Below are 21,393 nucleotides of genomic sequence, written 5' to 3'. Positions count from 1 at the left end.
TGATAATAAATGTACTGTTTATTTTATATTAACTGAATACAGTTTAATAATCTCTTCATATAGATTTTTCTTATAACAACAGTAGTGCTGTCAGTTAACAAAACAAAAAATTATCAGGCATCACTGATGGATTTCCTACCATCTAAAATCATCTGCCTTCATGAGAATTTAAACCTTTCTGTAGTAAACTAAAGTTTGTGGTTTGATGCTGATAGATTAGCTTTTTTCAATTTGAAAATGTATCAAAATAAGAGAAATGCTCAAACATTTGCTCGTAACGCTTCCCTGAAGAAGCTAAACGATGTTCAATGTGTACATTTCTGCCATTTCTGCAATGTAATCGTGCGCCGCGAATCGTGCCAAAGAGTCTCGGAAAATGCTGAAACACTGAAATCTGCGAACTTTAACTCTGAAAAACGGGACCATTCAGACCTGCTGGATGAGATTTGTTGGTCCATCATCATCCAAACTGTTCATGTTTCTGCAGCGTCTGGAAAAATAAATCACCCTTTATACATTTTCTTCTAAGCGGGGCCTCGGCCACTCATAGACAGCCGCAGGTCTTGACCACCATGTTGCGATGCTTTTTGAGGATGACGTTGTTGTTGTCGTCGTAGAACAGGACGGAGATGGGGCTGAGCTTCGTGGGGGCGCAGCACGCTTTGGGGACCTCGTCAGGCTTCAGGATGTGAACCTGCCAGAGCAGAGTGAAATACAGTTAATGCTGTTATACTAAAGTATGTTTTAGATATGTAACAGAGAAGAGACAAAAATAAAGTCTATTATAATATTTAGGTATGTTGTAATCAGGTGTTTACAGGAGTTAGAGTCTGTTGGCAAGTTTTAAGGACTTTTATTTTACCAAGATGTCCAACTGAGACCCAGATCTGTTCTGCAGGAGAAGCTGGTCAGTGTGGCAGCGATACAGACTCACAATATTACCCTTTCTTCATGGTAGCCATCCCTCGAGCCTTTCTCCATTTGAAGCAATGAATTATCAGGGATTGTAACATCTGGTCCTCTTACTGAATCAGTTCATGTTTCTTTTGTTATTTCAGTTAAATTAATAAAATAAAAGGAAATGCTCCTAACTGAAAAGATCCATTTCATACACTCTAAATTTGTCCAAACATTTGTGATTAGGATTTTCTTTCTTTCTTTCGCAACAATTACCCACAACTAAAGAAAAACAGCCACATGCCTCCTTCACCACATTTATTACAGTGTGTAAATTCACAAACCAGCTACAAGCGCAGATCTTTCTGTAAAGTTTCTGCAATGTTTGTTAAAATAAAAACACTTCAGATCTGTGAAATCCCACATAAAAAAAGAATGACTTGAAAAAGTAGTTCAGCTCTAAAAGAATGCAGTAAGAGACTGCAGAGGCGCAATGATAATATATCATAGGCACAAAAGTAGAGGCCACAAATCCACACCTGTGCAAACCCAGATGGATGCATCAGCGGTACTCAGTAGTGTTCAGGAGTTTACCCTGTGGCACATTCGGATGCAGGAGCTGGGACTGAACCATCGATCGCCTCAGTGGGGTTAAGGTCTGGCTCTGTGATGGCCAGTATGTGTTTGAAATGTTCCTCAATGAGTCCGTCAGGGAAGCAAAAATCCACTGATGGAATAAACATGGTTGCTCATTATACTCAGGTGGTCAGCTGACCTCATTTTTTGGAAACGTGTTAAAAATGCACAATGTTGTTTTTGTTGGTCGAGTAGTGCGTACACACATCACCATGACACACATCAAGCCAACAGGAGCAACAAATTGACTGAGATTACTACACGAGGGGCCCGCGGGGAAAGGTAACAAGCTTCACGGTGTTTATTTTATCTGTATCTTTATTCTGACATGACCGAGGTCAGGATGTGATTGACTCGTGTGTACTGACCACTTGCTGGATGAGGGCGTGGTTGGTGGCGTTCATGCAGGCGCCCAGAGGATAAAAGCACTCTCCATCACAGTAGTACGCCGAGTATCCAGTAGGAGCCAAAACCCAGTCCTGAGCACAAAGACACAATTATAGTTTATGATACAGAAGCTACAAGTTTTATCTAATCTATAAAGAAATGTCACGTATGAGAGTGACAGATAAGACGTTATATCAAAGATGATTTAACTTTTATAGGTCACTAGTAAAAAGATGATTAACATAACGAGTACTGGACTGACCTTCCAGCCCAGATCGCTGAAGCTGACGTAGAGTTCGTGCTTTTTACAGGGCTGACCTCTGTTTTCAGAATTACGTTCTGAAGGAACAACAGAAAAAAAGGTGAAAATTATTTGCACGATAAAACGACGAGTTAAAGGTTTCAACACGGTCATCAGTAAGGCCTGTAATCCCAGAGTGTGATTGGCTGGAGCCTGACCTTTAAAGTTGGGGACTGGGAGGTCGTATTTGGGTTTCTTCCTGCGGGGATGAGGTTTAACGGCTCGCGGCGGCCGACACGGGACCTGGTTCTCCCTGAAGAAGGTGACCATGAAAGGCTGCTTGGAGCGAGGGCCTCTCCGACCCACCAACCCAATCCACCCTCCAGCCAAGGAGCGGTCTGAAAGAAAAGTGTCTCGTTATATAAAACATATAGAGGTAAAGAAGCTGGCTAATAATTATGGAGACCTTGATACAGGGTGTTGACCTCCTGAGGCCACACCCTCCCTCATTACATAAATACACATCACCTGATCTGCTTAAGTCCAATAAGCGTTCAAGTTTTTACAGCTTGGAGTTGGAAAATATACATAAAGATTGTGATATGGTCAAAATACTCCCTACTCACCAAGCCCAGTATAAGATAAATAAGGATTATTTTGAACTGACTCATGCAAAGCTACACTTGAGGAGTCCAAGGGTGAAGATATGGAGCTGGAAATGAAAATAACCTGACCTGTTTAAGTATTTTCCACTGATTAAAACCACAGGGCAGGAAAGCAGGAGATAGCTGGAGGTTACAACCATATAAGGCGATTTAATGGATCTAATGGCACTGATAGAAATGAGCATCGGTGTTGGGCCCAGAGGCGCACCCACCTTCTTCTGTCTCTACGTAGAGACGTATGCCCATGTTGCTGCGGGGGTGGACGAGCCAGTGGTTGGAGGCTGAGGTGACGTCAAAAGCCAGCCAGCCCTCCTGTCCTGCAGGTACCGACTGCATGTCCAGCAGCACCAGCTCTGGCTCTCTGCAGGAAGAGGACGTATAGAAATTTAGAAGAACAGCTTGGTGGTTTCGCTTATTTTGATTGAGCATACAATCACCAAAATTAACTATATGGTCAAAGGTCTTTTGATCTTTTAGTTGTTTTACACTTTACGTAAAAATCTCTGCGAGGTTAGAATCTGAATGCTTCTTCCAGCTCTGGTGTTTTTCTCCAGCACACGCAAGTAAACTTTATCAGTCTAGACAATCGTAAACACTCGAGTCAGCCTGTATTTATCAGTTTGACAGATGACGTCCTTTACGGCTGTTATAAACAAGACTTCAGATGGTCTTATTTTCACAGACTGCAGCCAGGCTCGCGATCTTTGAATCTGTGTTTTCAGTGTTGCTTTGATCTGATTTGACCTGCTGATTTCATATAAGGTTATCGGTCTAGCTTTGTGTTTGAACCAGTTAGTGTAAATACAAAGTAGGGCTGAGGCACAGGGGTGTGTGTTTATAGGCTTATACCCATAAATTTAAAACAACATAAAGACGCTAAAGACAGGCTAAAGCGTCAGAAGGCCTAAAGCTGGCCGTGTGGGACTAAAATCAAGTAACTGAGACCAAGACTGAGAAGGAGAACTACCGTAAAGGAAGAAAGACATAAAAGTGAGAGGAAACCTCTGTCTATTCTCTCGTTTGATCTCGTAGACGGAGATGTGCAGCGTTCGGTTTGCCCTCTGACCCACCGTCAGCGTCTTATAGATACGAAACTCTGCCGCAGTCACCGTCTCACCCTTGGGGAGAGGGGTGAGGTCAAAACGAAACTCCTTCCAGTAGGGACGAGGCTGCAGGAGGTCACGCTCCTGCTCCACTGCACACGGAAAGAAAGAATAGGGGAGATTCATCAGCATGGCTTTTCAGAAGGAACAGATTTGATTGAGAACTTTAAATAGAGTTAGATTGTAAACATTTAGATGATTTGACAGTAATGCTGAAGTATTTCAAGCATACATTCTGGAAGATGGAGGCACAGATGCTCAAGCATCATTCCTGGTCAGTGCATGCTGGTCCTGCACATTCATACAAGTTTGTAAATGAGGGCAGTTTCTTTCAGAACACCAGAATAAAGCAAACAATCAAAGAAAAAAAGGATAAACTAAATAATGCGATAAACAAAACAAAAAAACTCAAACAAGGCGAAAAAAACTACCAGGTGAAGGTTTGTTGACCAACAGCAGTCGCTGTCGGTGCCAACATCAGATTACAAACTGTTCCTGTTGTGCAAAGAACTGGGGGAAAATGGTTTCATCCAACCAGATCTGAACGGTTTGTCTGAGGAGTTTTAGGTAACAGCAGATGAAAGAGGAGAAAATGTGTGTAACTGTGGAGCATAAAGGAGCAACAAAAGTGAAGAAGAGGAGCAGCAGTGAGCTCATCAGGAAATGAGTCAGAGAAAAGGACAGAGGGAAACAGTGATGAAAGAACTATTCACATCTTTGTAACACAAGTAAAAGATCAGACAGAAAGGTGATCATTACAATTTATTCCTCATTATTTTTATTAGTGATAATTTACTGCTGTAGCTACAAAATATAAAAGACAGTTTAAACTACTGTAAAGTGCAAAAAAATAAAACAAATAACTATTATATCCTTCACACACAAAAATCATACCAACTAACTGCACCCAAGAAGCAGAACTCAAGCAAACATTTCCCCCAAATGTATAAAAGACCGACGTGTTTCTGTTCGTAAGGTCGCAGTTTTAAAATTGCATTCTTTTATTGCCCACCAGGGGGCGACAGCGCTGCCTGCAGCTCCGTCTCGCCGTGACCGGATGACTCATCGGCTCAGTTGCCAATGGTGATTCCGTGATAAAGGAGGGTCATCCAGGGCCTGTCAATTACAAATCAGGTGACTGCTCCCACCTTTTGTGGCCTGCACAGGCTGCACGTCGTAAACACATTCTTCTTAAAGGTTTCAACTATTTTTTCCTGTTAAAGCTTCATAGTATTAAATAAATAAGCTGTTCGGTTCTGTCATTTATTCTTCTAGCGAGGAACAAGCGCTTCAAAATCATATAAACACTGGAAAATACAGAAAAAAGACAAATAATTACAGGAAAATGTTGTTTACTGTAGTTTGAATACAGTAAACACCGGTCAGCCTCAACATTAATCTGAGGTCATCATATCTTTTGAGCACTTTCGTTTGTGAGCTAGGACAGTAATTAAAACTCGGTCTGATGTATCTTGTAGATACTCAAAAAGCCTTTGTTGAGTTCTTTAATTGGACAAAGTCTTTCTAGAAGCAGGCCCCGAGAGTCTGCAGCCACCCTGAGAGTGATCTAAGTTAACTAGAACCAGTCAGGTCGAATAAATACTGGTTAAAACTTTGCTCGGAAACACACCCTTTAAGAGCTTTTCCTCTCCCTGAAAGTTCAACTTCTCCCTCCATCTTCCCTGACATGACTTTTATTTACTTTATTTTTTAATCTTTAGTTTTATTTTGTTTGTATTGTTTTGGCTTTTTAAGATTCATTCGATCTGTAACAGTGTGCCATGATCCTGGGCTTTGCAGCACAGCGTTGTTCTGAAATTAGATTATTTATGTTACTTCACCTGTTGGTGATTTTGTAACTGACGGCGATCAACGAGTTTAACAGCTTCAAACCAGGAAGATTCGAACTTGCAGTTTTTTCCTGGTTGCTTTGCTGTGTGAAGTCCTTTTAAACATAGCAGTTTTTCTCTATGAAATGCGTTAGCTTTATTTCTTCATGCAAGTCCTCACATGCACACCTGTTCTGCACTTTCTCAGCACAAAATCAAAGTATTTATCCAAGTACATGCTCCCGGGATTCACGCTCAATTCGCCTAGTGCCAACATTTGTGACCGTTGTTATGATTTTTGTCATATTTTTTAATAATAAAAATGTCTCTTGAATTTATCAGTTTACTTCACTCATAAAATGATCAATAATCACAAAGCAACGATTGAGTAAAATGCAACTGATTTATAAAATGAAATGTTTATTTATTCAAACTTGTATAAAATGACAATTTACCAATCAAGTACAATTCATTTGATCTGATTCCAATAAATTACATTTTTACATATATTGGGGGGAAATGCCAGTTTTTAAAACTCACAGATTAAGTTGCAAAGACTCACTTTTAGTTTAGATTTGGGGATGGACGGTAAACCCTGATCAGAAGATCTACTGGTAACATTTGACTGTTTGGCTTTACAAACACAAACGGAGCCATTACGAGATTTACTGTGTAAACTATAATGGTAGCTATAAATGACCACACTTGGTGACTTGAGGGTTCAGCTGAGGTGCCCTGCTGAAGGGCACATCAGGAGCTGCTGAGAACATGCGAGCATGAAAAGTCCTTCAGGGTTTGATCGTGACTCACAGGAGGAAACCCGAAACATGACACGAGGTGGAAAATGCAACTGAGGCCTGAATCTGTAAACGCAGAGGTGAGCAAGTGAACACACGCCCTCATACATCAGCACAGCGAGAGTGTGTGTGTGTGTGTGTGTGTGTGTGTGTGTGTGTGTGTCCGTCTTTGTCGGAACCCTTCATGGACATAAAAGTCCTCGTCACTGGGGTTTGGTCTACACACACACACACGCACACAGAGCATGTTAAATAGAGATACTCAGCAGAGGACACCCCTCATGGGTTGGGCGTGCGCATATCAGCACACACACATACACACTGCAGCAGTAATTAGAGACACTTAGTGCTCTGAACCGCAGCAGCTGCTCCGCACACACACCACTAATTGCAGCCCTGCCTGGTATTTTTAGTGTCGCTCCCTCCACAGCAGTATTTTCATCTCAATTCAGACCGTTGGCTTTTTTGGTGTGTCAGTGGGCCTTTAATTCTAACCAGCTGTGTCTTCCCATTACATATGCACAGACACACACACGCTCGCCTGTTTCATTCAGCTTACACGAACCACACGCACTGATTCGATTAGTTATTCGAGGAGCTGCTAAATATATTTGGTGTGTGGTTGGATGCTTCGTCTTTTTGTTGTGTGAAAGTTCACACACTCAGCCTGAGGTCTTTATTTCCTGCACGATATCTCGAATGTTCTCTGTTCGCCTGATGTGTTTTAGCCGCCCTTTTAAGTAAGTTCAGTGAAGTTTTAAAGGTTTTCTCCAAAGGAAACTCTGTCCTGAGCTGTAGGTGATTATTAAAGATATGAGTCACCTCTGTTTACGAAATCGTGCCGCTTTGGGAGATGACACGCTATGCTTCTGCAGCGCCGACTGATAAATTTCAGGGTGCTTTTTCTTTTCCGTAGCAGAGCAGATTTATGTTTTGTTTCTGAAAAAGCAAACCTCTCATTTGAAGCAGTTCATTAGAGACCCCGAGCAGAGAGGGGGTGACGTTTCCCACGGTGAACTGGGTGCAGATCACCATCGAGCAGGAGGAAGGAAACCATCGGGAAGAGGATGTTTAATGTTCAGGCTCGGACAGATAGGCATCGGCAGGGCTGCGCTGTCGTGTTGGTGGACGCATAAACATCCACACACGGAGGCCAAGAGGCAACTTTCAGCAGTATATTTTTTTCTGTATTAAATGTTATGAATTTTCTTAATGGATTAGTTTTTTGTTTGGGCTGCAAAATGTTAGAAAACACTGAAAATTCCAAATCAGTTTTTCATTTCTGTTCAGCTTCACTTTCCTTTCTCTGAATGTTTAAACATGTTTAGGGTCAGTTTAGTGTGTGCATGCTGGATGGTCACTGTCAGGGCCATGTCAGTTAACATAGTACAATATAAGCACAATCTTCCTCATGCTGGTCGTGTTGCAACATTTAACCAAACTGCATTAGTATTTTTTTAACCACATAGTATCATTTATTCCCATAAAATCTATAAAAATGTTTTTGTTTGCTTGCTTCTTAAATAATATGGTTGCTTAGAACCTTTGTTGGTGATGGTAAACTACATGAACTCATGTAGTTTACATGAACACTTTCTTGGTGATGCTCTGTTTTTGTCCCCTATTAATTGACCTCCATCGAGTTCACGCTGACCAACATTTCTCACCATAATTAAAAGATGGCCATAATCAGTGTGAGCATCTCTGTTTTTAAAAACGACATCATGAGAGAGAGAGTGCAGTGACTTTTCAATCACACTGTAAACAGCTGCAAACCTGCTTTATTGACCTTTTTTATTGTAAAGGGGACATAATTTACCAAATTGACATCATGTAATATTAGATGAGACTTTAATTTAGTGATCTTGACTATAAACGTATCAGGAAAGTGTTTACTGGGGTCATAAATAAAGCCAGAAGCACTGTTGTTTTACAACACAGTCTTCAGCAACAAGGGGAGTCGCCCCCTGCTGTCCATTAGAAAAAAATGCAGGTTCAAGACATGCTCTCTTCCACAGCATGTCTTTTATCCTGTCTTCCTTCTCTCACCCCAAGTTTCTTCCTGTTAAAAGGGAGTTTTTTTCTTCCCACTGTCACCAAAGTGCTGCTCATAGGGCTCAAATGATTGTTGGGTTTCTCTCTGTATGTATTATTGTAGGGTTGACCTTACAATATTAAGCCCCTTGAGGCGACTGTTGTTGTGATTTGGTGCTGCATAAATAAAACTGAATAGAACTGAATTAAGGCTCAACCCAGAAAAATGTCTGAACTAAACTAAAAATAACAATAAACTTAATTTCATATGCAACTACAGTTAACACTATATTTTAATGATAATTACTAACTTCCTGCTTGAACGTATTGAAGATTATGCCCAGTTAATCCATGCAGCCATTATTAATGAAAGCTGAGTAAAATGATCTAAACAAAGGACGTTAAATACGTGGATCTGCTTCAGAGTGTGGATAAGAAGCAGCCAATAAAGGGTTTAATTCAGCCCACTGGGTGGTTGAAAAGTTTTATATGAACAGAGGTTTACTTAAAATATACTTCTTAGTGGCTCATAGTCCGTTTCTGTCATGTAAAAGCTGTCTTACAGATAAATACTCAAAGTATGGCAGGCCTTTATAGCTGACAGATCTGCAAAGGAACTGTGGTGAGGTGTTTGACTTCCATAATAATGTTTCTGTGTGATTTCGACTGAGTGTGGAGAAACAGACATTTCAGGCTGTTTCATTCTGAGCAGATGGTTCAGGATGTATTTCTTTACACCAAAGGGAAACAGACTGGAGATGTTTTAGGTTATTACGGTGTTTCGGTGGTCTGGACCACATGTTCAGACAATCCCTAAATTTTGATTGGCTGCAGTTTACAAAAGTCCACATAAATCTGCTAAGACACGAGCTGAAACAGAGATGTGAGGATCTATGAATGAGTTCCTGCTGAAGCCCAAAGATGATCAGCAGGCAGAAGAGCAGCTGAAGTTTGCGACCATTCCTTCACATCATCAATGCCAAACGTTTCACCTGCATAGTTTGTGTTTAAATCAACAAACACTTTGCATGCACCAGGTTTAGTTTTTTCACCCTACTTAATGTTAAATTGGGCTATTTGTGCCCTGAGAGCTAAAATTAGTTTGATGCCCCTGATTTTGACAGATTTTCACCTCTTACTTTAAACATCAAAGTCCTTCATCTAATATCACGGGAGCAGCAGTGGACTGAGGCTGGTGGATTTTAGGAACCATGAACTGAAACGTAAACCTACCAATAAAAATCTGTTGTACTGACAGCGGGTTTAATCCGCTCTGCTGGGGGGAGAGTTAGAGGAAACTACATGAGACTAAAAATTATGGCACTGTCAGAGTCATCAAGCTCACACACTGTGTAATTTCATTCCTCTGAGTTTGCGTTTTGTAGCCAAACCACAAAAAGGCAAAAACTGTCCTGTCATTCAAACCTGATGATAAACAGCGTTCCTCTCTCTTCCAAAGCTTTAGGGAATGCTTAGACCGTTTAGTGATGCCAGATGAGAAGACCGATGCCACAGCTTTACCTACAGATGTTAGAGAATGAAAACTGGAGGGGGAAACATCTGGGCTGGTTCAGTTTCAAGGTAATAAAATCTACTTGATGCCAACTGTGACCCTAATTATTACCAATTAACACTTTAGATCTTGTTTGTTTAATGGCTATAATAAAACGAAACTCAAACCTAGAGATGCACCAACATATCAGCAAAACACTGCCATTGGTTTTGTTGGCAATTCGATCACAGTTACTGCGATGAAGACTTTAAAATGATTCAGTTATTTTTCTTGAAATTTCTTTGTTTCTTGGACATGGGAGAAATATGAAGACAAACAAAACAGAAAGACAACTTCAGAAAACTCTGGCACATCTATCAGATACATTTTTCCTGTAAATATCTAAAGAGGCTGAAGCTCCAGAAACACTCGTGGCTTTCACCGGGGTCAAGAAACATCAGTACCTGCTGAGAATGACATTGGTTTTAAATCTCTCGGAAGTCTTGCTTTCACAAACATTTACCTGACCGTTTCATAAAGCCAGTTCTACTGGCCTTTTTGATTCTAATGAGGACCATAATTTACAAAGTGAACATCGCGTTGTATTAAGTAGGACTTCAAATTAGAAACTGAGAACATTAAATCATCAGGAAAATATTTCTTGAAGTCAGAAATCAGGTGAAAAGTAGGGCTGTTTATCTATAGACTTCTACAGTAAGCAGAGGAGTCGCCCCCTGCTGGGCATATGAAAGAATGCCAGTCAAAGACACTTCCAGACCTGGACGTTAGGTGCATATTTTATGTATCAGCTACGGTCCTATATTAAACGATTAAAGGTACATTTTGTAAGTACTCGCTGCAGAATTTAACTAAAGTTTCTACCACCAGGGGGCAGCATTTTACACAATTTTTCCTCAGGTTTTACATCACACCAGGCTGCCATTGTGCAACTTCTCATTGACTTACATGTTATATAAAGGTGACGCTGATTCACTGCACCATCTTGTGGTACACATTGGTATTACACAAAAGAAAAGCATGGCTCTAGTTTAGCTACACCTGGTAACGCTTCACCCAGTCGCTGATGTTTTGGACATAAAGTCATTGTGTTGATTGCCTTAGTTTTAGGAAAACAAGTACCTTTAACAGTTTTATGACTCACCCAGGTTGACGAAACTCATCACCGTGTCAGCCTCGCTGACTACCGTCCCCAGCGGCGGTGTGTGCGTGCTGAGGGTCGGCAGGGCCCCGCGGTTGACCTGAGGAGTCCCTTTAGATGACCCCTTGAAAGGTGTACTTGCAATAATCTCATTGCCTTCATCCTCATCAACCGACATGGCGTGGTACAGGTCCAGCATGAAGAGCGGCGCAGAGGACGGCGGTCGCAGCGGAGGATGGGGTCTTGGTCTCCCCGGGAGACCCAGGATGGTCAGGATCTCCTTCTGCATCTCCTTCTTCTCTCGTCCACTAAGCTTCCGGAAGCTGGAGGGGACCACGGCCTCGGCCTGCTGGCTCCACAGCGAGAGGGAGAGCAGGAGCAGCAGGGAGAGGAGGAGCAGGGTCCAGGGGTGGATGGCGGATGTGGATCTGGCGCTCCCTGTGTGCGTCCGTGTCATTTTGGTGAAAAGGCAGGAGAGGCTGTAAGAGACGGCCGAGGCCATGACTGTAGTCTGCCCCCGATTCTTCCCCTCACAAATAATCCACTTCCCTCCTCGCGTCCTCTCTCACCTCCACCAGTGTGACCAGCCTGACCACCACAGAGTGCCTTCTGCTCGCTCCTGTTTGTGCCCCGACTGCTTCAGAGTCACCACAGACAAATACAAGCTTGATTTATGCCCGATGTGTTTAGAAAACAGCTGCCTCTGGACAGGATGTGTTTACAGCCTTAAACTGCCTGTTTATCCCTCCCTGCCTCCCTCTTCTACCTTCTCTAATCTCCTCTCATCCACTTCTCCCTCACCTCTCAGCCGTGGAGCAGGAGAAGCAGAGATAATGAGAGTGAGAGCATAATTACAAGCTTTTCAGATGTGTTTTGGATATAGACAAACAATGCCCCTATGGAAGATTGCTCGAGGCTTTGAAGTTGTAAACTTGCAGGATGGAAAGCAATTTCAGTGATGAGCAGGTGCTGCAGAAATTGGAGTGAAACCGGAGAGCTGTATCATCAGGTTAGCTCCGACTTTTTCTCCACCGCACAAGGAAATGAAGCTCGCACCTGCAGTGAGCCAAAGATTAACCTCACGAGGACCATCTGCTGACGAAAAATAACTTCTGGAAACTTTTATCCAGTCTTCCGTGAGCACTTATTCATTCACTCAAGGCCGCTCGCCTCCCACACGTCTCCGGGGTGCCAGATGTCTCTCCTAATCCACTTTATAAAAATTGCTTCCTGACTGTAAATCCTTGAGAGGGGTGAGAGGTTTCTCCTGCAGTCCTTCGCTCAGCGTGAGCTGTGCAGCGCTCTGAGTGTTTGAAGCCTGAACAGTTGTTCAAGACCAGAAGGGAGTTTCCCTCCCAGCCTCTGCCTCTCCTCCTCTTTCAAGTCCTAAAACTTCTCTCTTGTCCTGCTTACATCTCGTCAACCTCCCCTCCCAGTGGTCTCTTTGGGAGACCTCATCTCTCTCCTCCTTACCTCCACCCATCTATCTTTTCATCCTCTTATGACTGCTTCCTTTCATTGCTACTCCGCTTTAAGTGTCTGGCTGCCAGCTGCCTTGTTTAATGCTAAAACATCTCTGTTCGCTCGGTGAGTCAGAAGTCAGGAAGTCAGGGAGAAGCATTTCTTTACACATGTAGCCCTGCACAGAGACGCCAAACTGACGGAAAGGTCGTAAAATAATAATATCAAGACAAAAAGGCAACGTTCAAAAAAATAAACCTTTTTAGAAGTTAGCAACAAGTTAACTTTAAATACACCTGCGAATAAAATGATACCCTATTTTAGTTTTCGCTGATGGATTCTGTTTTTTTTTTTTTGGCTCTTTTTCAACAAAAACAACAGATGAATAATGACTGTAAATGAAAGTGCCAAAAACCGCATCTCCTCTCATGGCCACGTGAGGCCGGCTCTACAAACTCAAACTAAAAACTGTATAAAATCAAAGCTTCTCAGTCATCCAGGCCATGGTTGTCTTAAATGGTTAAAATGACGGCAGCTGGACAACTTTGTGGTTCATGAAGACGTCTCACCTCTCGTCCAAGAGATTTACAACCTGATGGAGAATCGTAAGGCCGTGGGAGGTGGTCCTGAGAGTTGTTGGCCCACCCTGTAATCTTCTGAGTCATTAGGGGTCACATGACCCAAGGCCAACCTGGCACCTAAAGGAGAAAGGACACTCGTTAGAGGATGCTAATCTTCACAGTTTGGACCAAGAAGGCAGATAGTTTGACAGAGTGAGCGAAGAGAGGTGGTGGTTGACAACACCGACTATCAGACACCCACCACACTGTCTTGAGATCATTTTCTGGACGATTCAGCCGCCACTCACATCTACACCCACATGATCTTAGTAAGTCTCATGATGGCGGGTGGGCAGTGTCTCACAAAGGCTTCAAGTTGAGACATCGTCGCAAATTAAAAAGATTAAGCCTCTGAAAGGTTTACTTGGTTTATCTGGAAAGCATGAAGGATGAACTCTAAAAAGCAAATATAGATGTATGAACCTATAATCCACGTTTACAGGCAAACCTTGCTGTCATACCCTCCGTTTCCACTGCATTTTATTTCAACTTGAATCCTTTCAGTTCACTTCTGTGAGTTGGATGAATGTTTGTTTCCCTCTGTTGCCAGTTTCAAAGCTCTAAAATCTCAAACATCGCTGTGTTATCTTGGCTCAGAATTAACGTCTAACATAAGTCTGCTTTTTTCTGAAGCTGCAGGTTTCCCGTTAAGCTATTCATTAGTTCACAGAGCCTGTCGTGCAGCAGGCCTAATGCAAACACACTGTGTGCATGTGTGCGACTCTAAACCAAAAAGACTTGGAGGGAAGAAGTGACTCAAATATAGTAGTGAGGCTCAGGCCTGTGCCAGCTCGTGTTTGTGTACTCTTTGCTTCAAAGCGGCCTGGTACTTGCGGTCACTTTGAAAGGCATGAATAACACTGACCAAACCAAAGTGACCACGGTTCATTCTGTCCTGGCCGAAAGGGCGAGTCCCAAATGCCAGGAATTAACGCTCTGCCCCATTTTGTTTTCTTTTGCTCTTCACATCTGCAACTTTATGGAAGCCTCGTCTGGAGAGATAAAGGGGAGGGGGAGAGGAGTGAGAGGAGATGAAGAGGCGGAGGTGAAAGAACAAACAGGGAGTTAAAGAGGAGAAAAATGTGCCAGAGTGCCCTCAAAACCATACAAACCCAGCATAAATGAAAAATGACATTCCTGCGAGACAGAAGTGGTGGAACAGAGCGAGGACTGTCATCAGAGGGAGCAGTCTGGGATGACAGATGGACTGCAGGCAGGACGGGCGTAGATGGATTGAGAGTGGACAGAAAATGAGAGGAGTGCGAGTGTGAGTGTACACACAGCTGCAGAGGGTGGACTCAGACCTCATCATCTCCGGTGGAACCACCAAATAAACAGGACGGAGTTATTTTCAAATCCTCCGACACAAACTGGGGAGCTCGAACACGACAAGAAACACATCAGGGCCGAGAGGAGGGAGCTCAGATTATTGAGATTACTTACTCCACCACCTCCTCCCCTGGGGTTAGCGACTCATCGTGTACAGGAGAGACGATCCAGTCGGGCGTGCCCTTATCTGTAACAGCGTAATTACCTAAGAATGTCCGGTGTCTGTGGGCCGCTGTCTGCATGAGCGAGTGAGTGTGGACACGCACATGCAAACCAGAGAAATCGGAGACGTAATTAAAAGCCTTTTCCATTAATTAGACTAGAAATCCTTAAATAAAAACTAATGATAACAGAAAACAAGGAAAACAAGCTGGAAACATCACTTTAAGACCTGAAAAAAAGTCAGTGTACTCACAAAAATACCCCTAACTGACCAAGTGATGCTACCCATCTCACAAAATCAGCAGACTTTCATTTTTAATATCATGTAAATGAAGAAATATTATCCATTTATCGAGTGCAGTTATTTTTTTTAAACGGTCAGTCATTCAGTGCAGGAGTATCTGACTCTCTGGTCTTTGGGAGTTTGAATTTAGGTGGGCGGGGCTAGTTAAAGCCATGCATAAAAGCCACACGGCTTCCATTCTTGCAGTGCAGGGGTCTCGAACTTCAATGAGCTGTGCGCCACTGCTGGCACGGTCACCTCATTGTTCATGCAGTACAAAAAGACCCCAAACAAACAAGAAAACTCCCACAAATATTTCCAAAAATCTAGTGTTTTGTTTATTTTTCAAATATTGTGTAACAAGAAAAAACTGCAAACGTGAACACATTTTTTTCTCTCACTCTTACTGAACTGAAGCTTTTCATTGAACTACTAAATAAACCAATGGCTACTCTTTCTGGCCAGACACGTGGCAGCACTTCTGCTATAAATTTCTTTGTATTTAACAAAACAAAAATGCAGACATAAGTGTGCACGTTAGTTTTGGACTCTCTCACTGAACTAACACGGCCAATCCCTCAACACGTTTGTGCTCTCTGCTCATGTTGCCTTCATATTAAATCATTTTTTACTTTTAAAGACTTTATTTTAACATTGCACTCAACAACACACAAATCCTCCCTGACAAAAAAAAGTTACTCCTGGGGCCAAATTGCATTACTTTTCTTCAGGTCAATATAAGGGCCGCAAGTAGGGGTGACGTGGGCCGCACGTGGCCCCTGGGCCACAAGTTTAAGACCCCTGTTGTAGTGTAAAGAGGTATTTTGGGAGCAGATTTAATAAACTGCCTGTTTACAGATCAAATGATCAGAGTACTCTTGCCCTTAACAACAGTATGGCTCTTATTTCTTTATGACCAGAGCTATGAGAGAGTCCTGGCACTCAAACATCCCAGCTCAGTTGTGCAGTGGGGCAGATTTGGTGCTAGCAGAATAACCGCCAACTAAAACCTTATTTTGGGGCAGCTTTTAAATCAGGTTCGTCCAGTGATCATAAACGTGAAACCTTTATGTACGGATGATCATTAAAATTAAAGTTACTTTAGATGTTTAATGCTTTAAATAAGTGAACACACACATATTAGTGTTGCTTCTAGGACTTTGGATAAGATTAAATACCTCGTCGAGATCAGGAAACACCTTTAAAGGTGTTTTGTGTAGTTCATGCATTAGAACGCACAGAACAGCAGAGCACTGAGAATTTTCTATGATTTATGATTGCAAAGTCTGAAATTTACAGCAAAGTCATCTGCTGATGCACATGAGCCACATGTTTGATGCCCCTGACCTGGTGCATAAATCAGGGCTTCAGTTCAGGTTGGAGTTGTTGGGATCGGTGACCTCTTGCTTATATTAATAACAACTAATAAGTTGTGGGTGCTTCGGCTCACATTCACACATCAAACTCGGCTGCTCTTACATACACAGACGCAAAAGACAAGAGTTTTTACTGCAAGCATAATTTTAATACAAAAACAGAACAAAAAAATTGTTTATAATTTTAGTTTTTTTTTTTTGTTGTTTTAATTTTACACAAGTGACTCATAGTAACACCCCCTCCCCTCCCTCCATGTTCTTATCACACAGAGTAGCACAGCATCAAAAGGTGGTGGACTCGTCTCCCGATCCCTCCCCCCTCAGAGAGACAATAAATAAATAAAAATCACCTTATGATGTCTTCTTCTTCTTCCTTATTGTAAATTCATTAGTTTTCATAAACTTCATCTCTTACACCGAGATAACACAGAGACAAACTCGAGCCCCGCCAAAGATGGAGCATTTGGAAAAAGAAAAGAAAAAAGCCTAGAAGAAGAGACGCTGGGGAGGGACACGAGGGAGGACGCCCGCTCTCATTGGTCCGCTCAGCCCAGGTCCCCTGTCATTCATATTTGTAGTTCTCTCTACACATGAAGGGCAACCCCCTTTGGTCGTGGTCAGGAAAACTGTAGTCATTAGCTTTAAAGAAAATGTAACAAAAAGGCTGCCACTAGAATCAGCGACCTAGTGAATGATGTCATGTTACAACAGAGTAGAAACACACGTTACACACAGATCAAGTCGAAACAGCGGAGTGGGCATCTTCTCGGTACAAAAAAAAAAGAGAAAAAAAAAACTTTCACCATAATACTAAATCACTCTCTGCCAACGGTGATATGACGTGAAAAATAAATAGATCTTTCTCTCAAGCTAGAAAACAAAACTGGATTATAAATTAACCAGAAAACAACGAGAAGAAAAAACAAAAAGACATTCGCAAATTAAACGTTTGCATACAGTGACTCAAGTCATTGACCTTTATTCTTTCCTATAAGAAAGACACACGCGACACACACGCGCGCACACACCTTTTGAGTTTGAGAGTGCACGTATGTGCTGCAGGGCTGCAGAGGAAGAGACAATTAGTGCATGCTGGTTGTCGGACTCTGCGAACGCGCTCGTTTACGTCAGGTTACGCATGTCGTGTATTGTCAGTAATGTGCTGTTAAGTTGAGTGTGTCGCCATAAAAATAGTCCTCTCTATTGCCAGTTTGTGATTTCTTATTTCTGTGTGTGTCGGATTGTAACGCAGACATGTGACAAAACCGCCGAGACGCACACCCGCGAGGCCCGTCTTAACGTTCCAGCGGTCGGGAGGAGTCGGCTCTGCGGCGTTTGAGTGTGTGAGAGTTTGCCCTCAGCTGCAGCAGCGCCACCGCCGATCCTCCGAGTCTGAGGTTGGCCGCTGTGGGAGCCAGACAGCGTTTCCCGCCTCCGTAGATCTGCTGAGGTGACTCTTTTTCTCGCCAACCAACGCAGGGGAAGCGACATGGCAGTCGTTGCATATTTTCTTTTTTAACTCATCGCTGAGGCATCTGGCCCACAAGCCAAAATAATAACCCACAAATTCCTTCTTTTTTTTTTTTTTTCCTGAATGCCACTTGAGCTTTTTTTGTTTTTGTAGCTGTGGCGGCGGCGGTGGCGGCGTGTCCCACTCCCTGCACCGGCTCTGTGTTAAAATGTGTGTTTGTGTGTCGGATCGGGACAGGAGTTTGTAACACAAAGTAAGGCAGCATCACATCGGGTCGGTCTGTGTTTGGTTCCTCGCTGGTGGGGAACTTCTGAAAGACGAAGCAGGAGACTGGAAGGCAAACTGGGGTCGCTTCTTAAAGGGGAACAGTCTTTTTTTTTCACCCCACAGACTCTGGCCTGAGACCGCCAGACCAGAATCTTCTCCTCTTGTGCAGGTTTTCAGTCGGCTGGGGAAAGAACGAGACGGAGATTCACTCAGCTCATCCACCTCCTTCTTTCTCCTGGAAAGTATCAGTCATAGTGCACACATTCTAGACAAGCCCTATGGATGGATGCTCAGAGTGACGCTGGTACACCCAAAATGGCAGATAATAGTGGCCCACCCACTGCAAGTTCCTCCAGTTTCTCTGTGGGTGGGTTTATTTCTTCGCAGATCCCGGGGTTTTTGGGCTGGGGGTCTTCTTGGAGATGGTGGGGATCTTGGAGGGTTTGGCCCCACCGCCCGGTCGTCGCGGGGTATCTGAAGTGTCGGAGCAGACGGACCGAGCGTCCTGGAGCTCTGATGCGTCTGAGGCGTCGCTGCCACGGCGACTGCTGGCCCTGCTGCCGGCTCGGCTGCCGGCTCGGCTGGTGGGACCGCTGGCTGTGGACCCCCCTCGCTTGGGATCTAACAGGAGAAAAGAGGGAAACGAGAAAAAAAAAGACAGTAAAAATGTGCTGACAAAAGCAGAGCATGCATTTGTGCAGATTCACATTTAGTTTGCAGCACTGTGGCTGTGGAGGCTGCCATGTCTGTTGGCCGAGACCACAGACTGCATATACAAGATAGACGCAGCCTCTTTGATGTCACCCAGTGGTTTGTGAATCTTCTTTGATCTTCAACCGCAGCTGTCATCATCTTGGCTTTTTGTGGGGCCAGAGTAGCCATATTTGTACGAAAGGGCAGACTGCTGCAGACTGTTGGCTAACAGTAGCTAGCCTGGTTTGTAAGCTTAATTTATGGACTAGACACAGACACCCAATAATGAATCTTAACAAGCAAATAAAATACTAGTATTTCACTCTCAGTAACAACCTGTGCATAAACCTTTTGGACATGGCCTATTAGTGCAATTAAGCTATTATTATTTGACATATAACCGCGTTAAAATGCTGCAGAAGTTTCCGAAATAATTAGTCTACTACAACATCAACAGGTGTCTTCACAACATAAATCACTCAGTGAACAGCTGCCATGAAGGGGAAAACTATGACTCATGTTTCTTTCTGCTGTAACGCTGGACATTTTAACCCTGGAGTGTATGGAGGCTAACTCACTTCGGGGGACAGCCTCCAAGTGGCCGTTAGAGGAACTGCAGTTTTTGGCACTTTTACGTTTTAGTCTCAGATGTTGACACAAATTTATGAGTAGAACTGAATTCAGTTATCTGAGAGTAAATATCTCAGCAGCAACAATGCTGTGAATTGGCTGTGAATTTACACATTCGCTGACGTCTGTTGGTCACAGAAGTAGGAATTTTAAAACCTGCCCTGCATTCAAGGAGAGAAGCCCCACCCACTTTACAATCAAACCTCCTGGTAAGTCTGGTCTTAGCAGGGACAGGGGCTTACTTTGAACTGTGAGTCCTGCAAAGCTAATCTAGTAGAGTTAATGAATAAAAATATAGAGCTTGCAATTAGCAGGTCTTCCTTAATGAAGCAGATAACGTGTCTGCAGTAGCCAGGACACATGGCTGGTGTCTCACCCGTCCGCGATGGTTTGCTGGTGTGCGTCGTTCCACCGTTCTCCCCGGTTAGCGAGCCTCGGCTCGAGTGGAAGGTCGGTCTCTTTAACTTGGACCCAGATGGCGCCCCCTGCAGGAGCACATGGCAGACGTCAGCTGAGGATAATTTCATTGTTATCACTTTAGACACGCACACAGACACACACAGGGGATTTAACACAACATGTCACATCCACATGGACATGAACAAAAACAGATCTACAAATAAATAAACAACACAAAGAAACGTGTTAAACACAAAAACACCGACAACATATGAACACTATATTAAACACTACTATTAATTGTGAAGGTATGCGTTTATAAAACTATGTGACCACATGAAACTATATGTAATAAATCTGCTGATTAGTCCTTAAATTTCTTTCTTTATTATTTGCTCTTTTTTTTAATACAGAGGATATCTCATCAACTTGCTTTTATCTAATCAAGAGTTAAAAGCCACAAAATAATAATTTTACTGTCATTTCAGTTAAAGAAATGAAGCGACTCAGCTGAGAAATGATAAATAAATGCACTAAACTGTGCAGGTTTTATCCTTATTCTCCTATTTTGACACAAAAAAAACAAAACAATTCAAGCAAAGCTCAAAATCACCCCAGCCAAAGTAAAGCTTCCCATGTGAGAGCACCTGCAAGTGTGCATTAGTGCATTAGCGCGTTCAGTGGAGTGGGGTTGGGTGGGGCAGGGGAGTTGGTTGGGTGGGTGGGTGTGTTACCTCGTGCCCAGGAGTGGTGTGGCTGTGACCGAGATCTGGGCAGCAGTGGCACTTGGTTGGCGTTGGAGTTTTACTGTGTGCCAGCCAGGGCTTGGCATAGTCACGCGAGTGAGTATGGGACGACTGAAGGGAGGAAGGGAAGCAAGGAAGGAAGGAAGGGTGGAGGAGAGCAAAGCAGCGTAGGGAAGAAGCAAATGAAGGAGGGGGTGTGGGGAGGAGGTGTGGGGGCATTGGATGGACAGTTCAGCGCAGCAGATTAATGTGTAAGAGTGGATCATTCATTTTTTTTTCCCATAAAGAGAGACCGCATCAATGCAGGAAGGACACGTTTGCAGCGAGGTTAGCAGGGTTGAATAAGAGGAACGTGGGGAAAAGGCAAAAAGATGAAAGAAAAAAGAACAAAACATAAAATTTCACAGTTAGGGATGCGGTGATTTCTGACAAACAACAACAGGAGGATGACAACAAATCAACTATGTTACAAAGCATAAAAACACACAGTTACAAATGTGCACCACCTCGCACACACACAGCGTTCACATGACAAACGGAAACATCACTGACATCAGATGACGACACTAAGAAATAACAATGGTCTGTTTGTCCTGACAATGACGACGTTTCTATTTAACAAACACTCCAACACACAACAGAAGATGAGCATGAAAGACTGTGTGTGTGTGTGTGTGTGTGTGTGTGTGTGTGTGTGTGTGTGTGTGTGTGTGTGT

At 43.1% G+C, this 21,393-nt stretch overlaps 2 protein-coding genes across 17 annotated transcripts in view; both read right to left on the bottom strand.

The window, feature by feature from the left end:
• On the bottom strand, positions 1 to 13,705 carry bmp8a (bone morphogenetic protein 8a). Its single transcript, XM_005945329.3, has 7 exons — positions 11,244 to 13,705; positions 3,829 to 4,021; positions 3,039 to 3,187; positions 2,380 to 2,559; positions 2,183 to 2,259; positions 1,902 to 2,012; positions 1 to 694 (listed from the first exon to the last, which is right to left on the bottom strand). Exons 1-7 carry the CDS (start codon positions 11,740 to 11,742, stop codon positions 545 to 547), a joined length of 1,359 nt encoding a protein of 452 aa, XP_005945391.1. The 5' UTR covers positions 11,743 to 13,705; the 3' UTR covers positions 1 to 544.
• A 3,347-nt stretch (positions 13,706 to 17,052) lies between these two features.
• The window catches only part of macf1a (microtubule actin crosslinking factor 1a), a 108,743-nt gene continuing 104,402 nt past the window's right edge, over positions 17,053 to 21,393 (bottom strand). For 13 of the 16 annotated variants that reach the window (XM_042213172.1, XM_042213178.1, XM_042213179.1 and 10 more), the window contains 3 exons: positions 20,666 to 20,788; positions 19,909 to 20,017; positions 17,053 to 18,830 (listed from right to left, as the gene is read on the bottom strand). In XM_042213172.1, coding sequence (XP_042069106.1) covers positions 18,583 to 18,830; positions 19,909 to 20,017; positions 20,666 to 20,788 — 480 coding nt within the window. In that variant the 3' untranslated portion in view covers positions 17,053 to 18,582. The remainder of the gene's footprint in view (positions 18,831 to 19,908; positions 20,018 to 20,665; positions 20,789 to 21,393) is intronic. The other 3 variants (XM_042213181.1, XM_042213182.1, XM_042213183.1) reach the window with 1 other exon arrangement.

The sequence above is a fragment of the Haplochromis burtoni genome, unplaced genomic scaffold, assembly GCF_018398535.1.
Source record: "Haplochromis burtoni strain Fernald_Lab_line unplaced genomic scaffold, NCSU_Asbu1 Contig_425, whole genome shotgun sequence".
Taxonomy (NCBI): domain Eukaryota; kingdom Metazoa; phylum Chordata; class Actinopteri; order Cichliformes; family Cichlidae; genus Haplochromis; species Haplochromis burtoni.
This window is presented reverse-complemented; position numbering and strand designations above follow the sequence as displayed.

Coding starts and splice junctions, on each gene's coding strand:
- bmp8a (XM_005945329.3), bottom strand. CDS start 11,742: ATGGCCTCGGCCGTCTCTTACAGCCTCTCCTGCCTTTTCACCAAAATG. Junction 2,260..2,379: donor CCCAGTCCCCAACTTTAAAG/GTCAGGCTCCAG, acceptor TTGTTCCTTCAG/AACGTAATTCTGAAAACAGA. Junction 695..1,901: donor ACGCCCTCATCCAGCAAGTG/GTCAGTACACAC, acceptor CTGCTCTGGCAG/GTTCACATCCTGAAGCCTGA.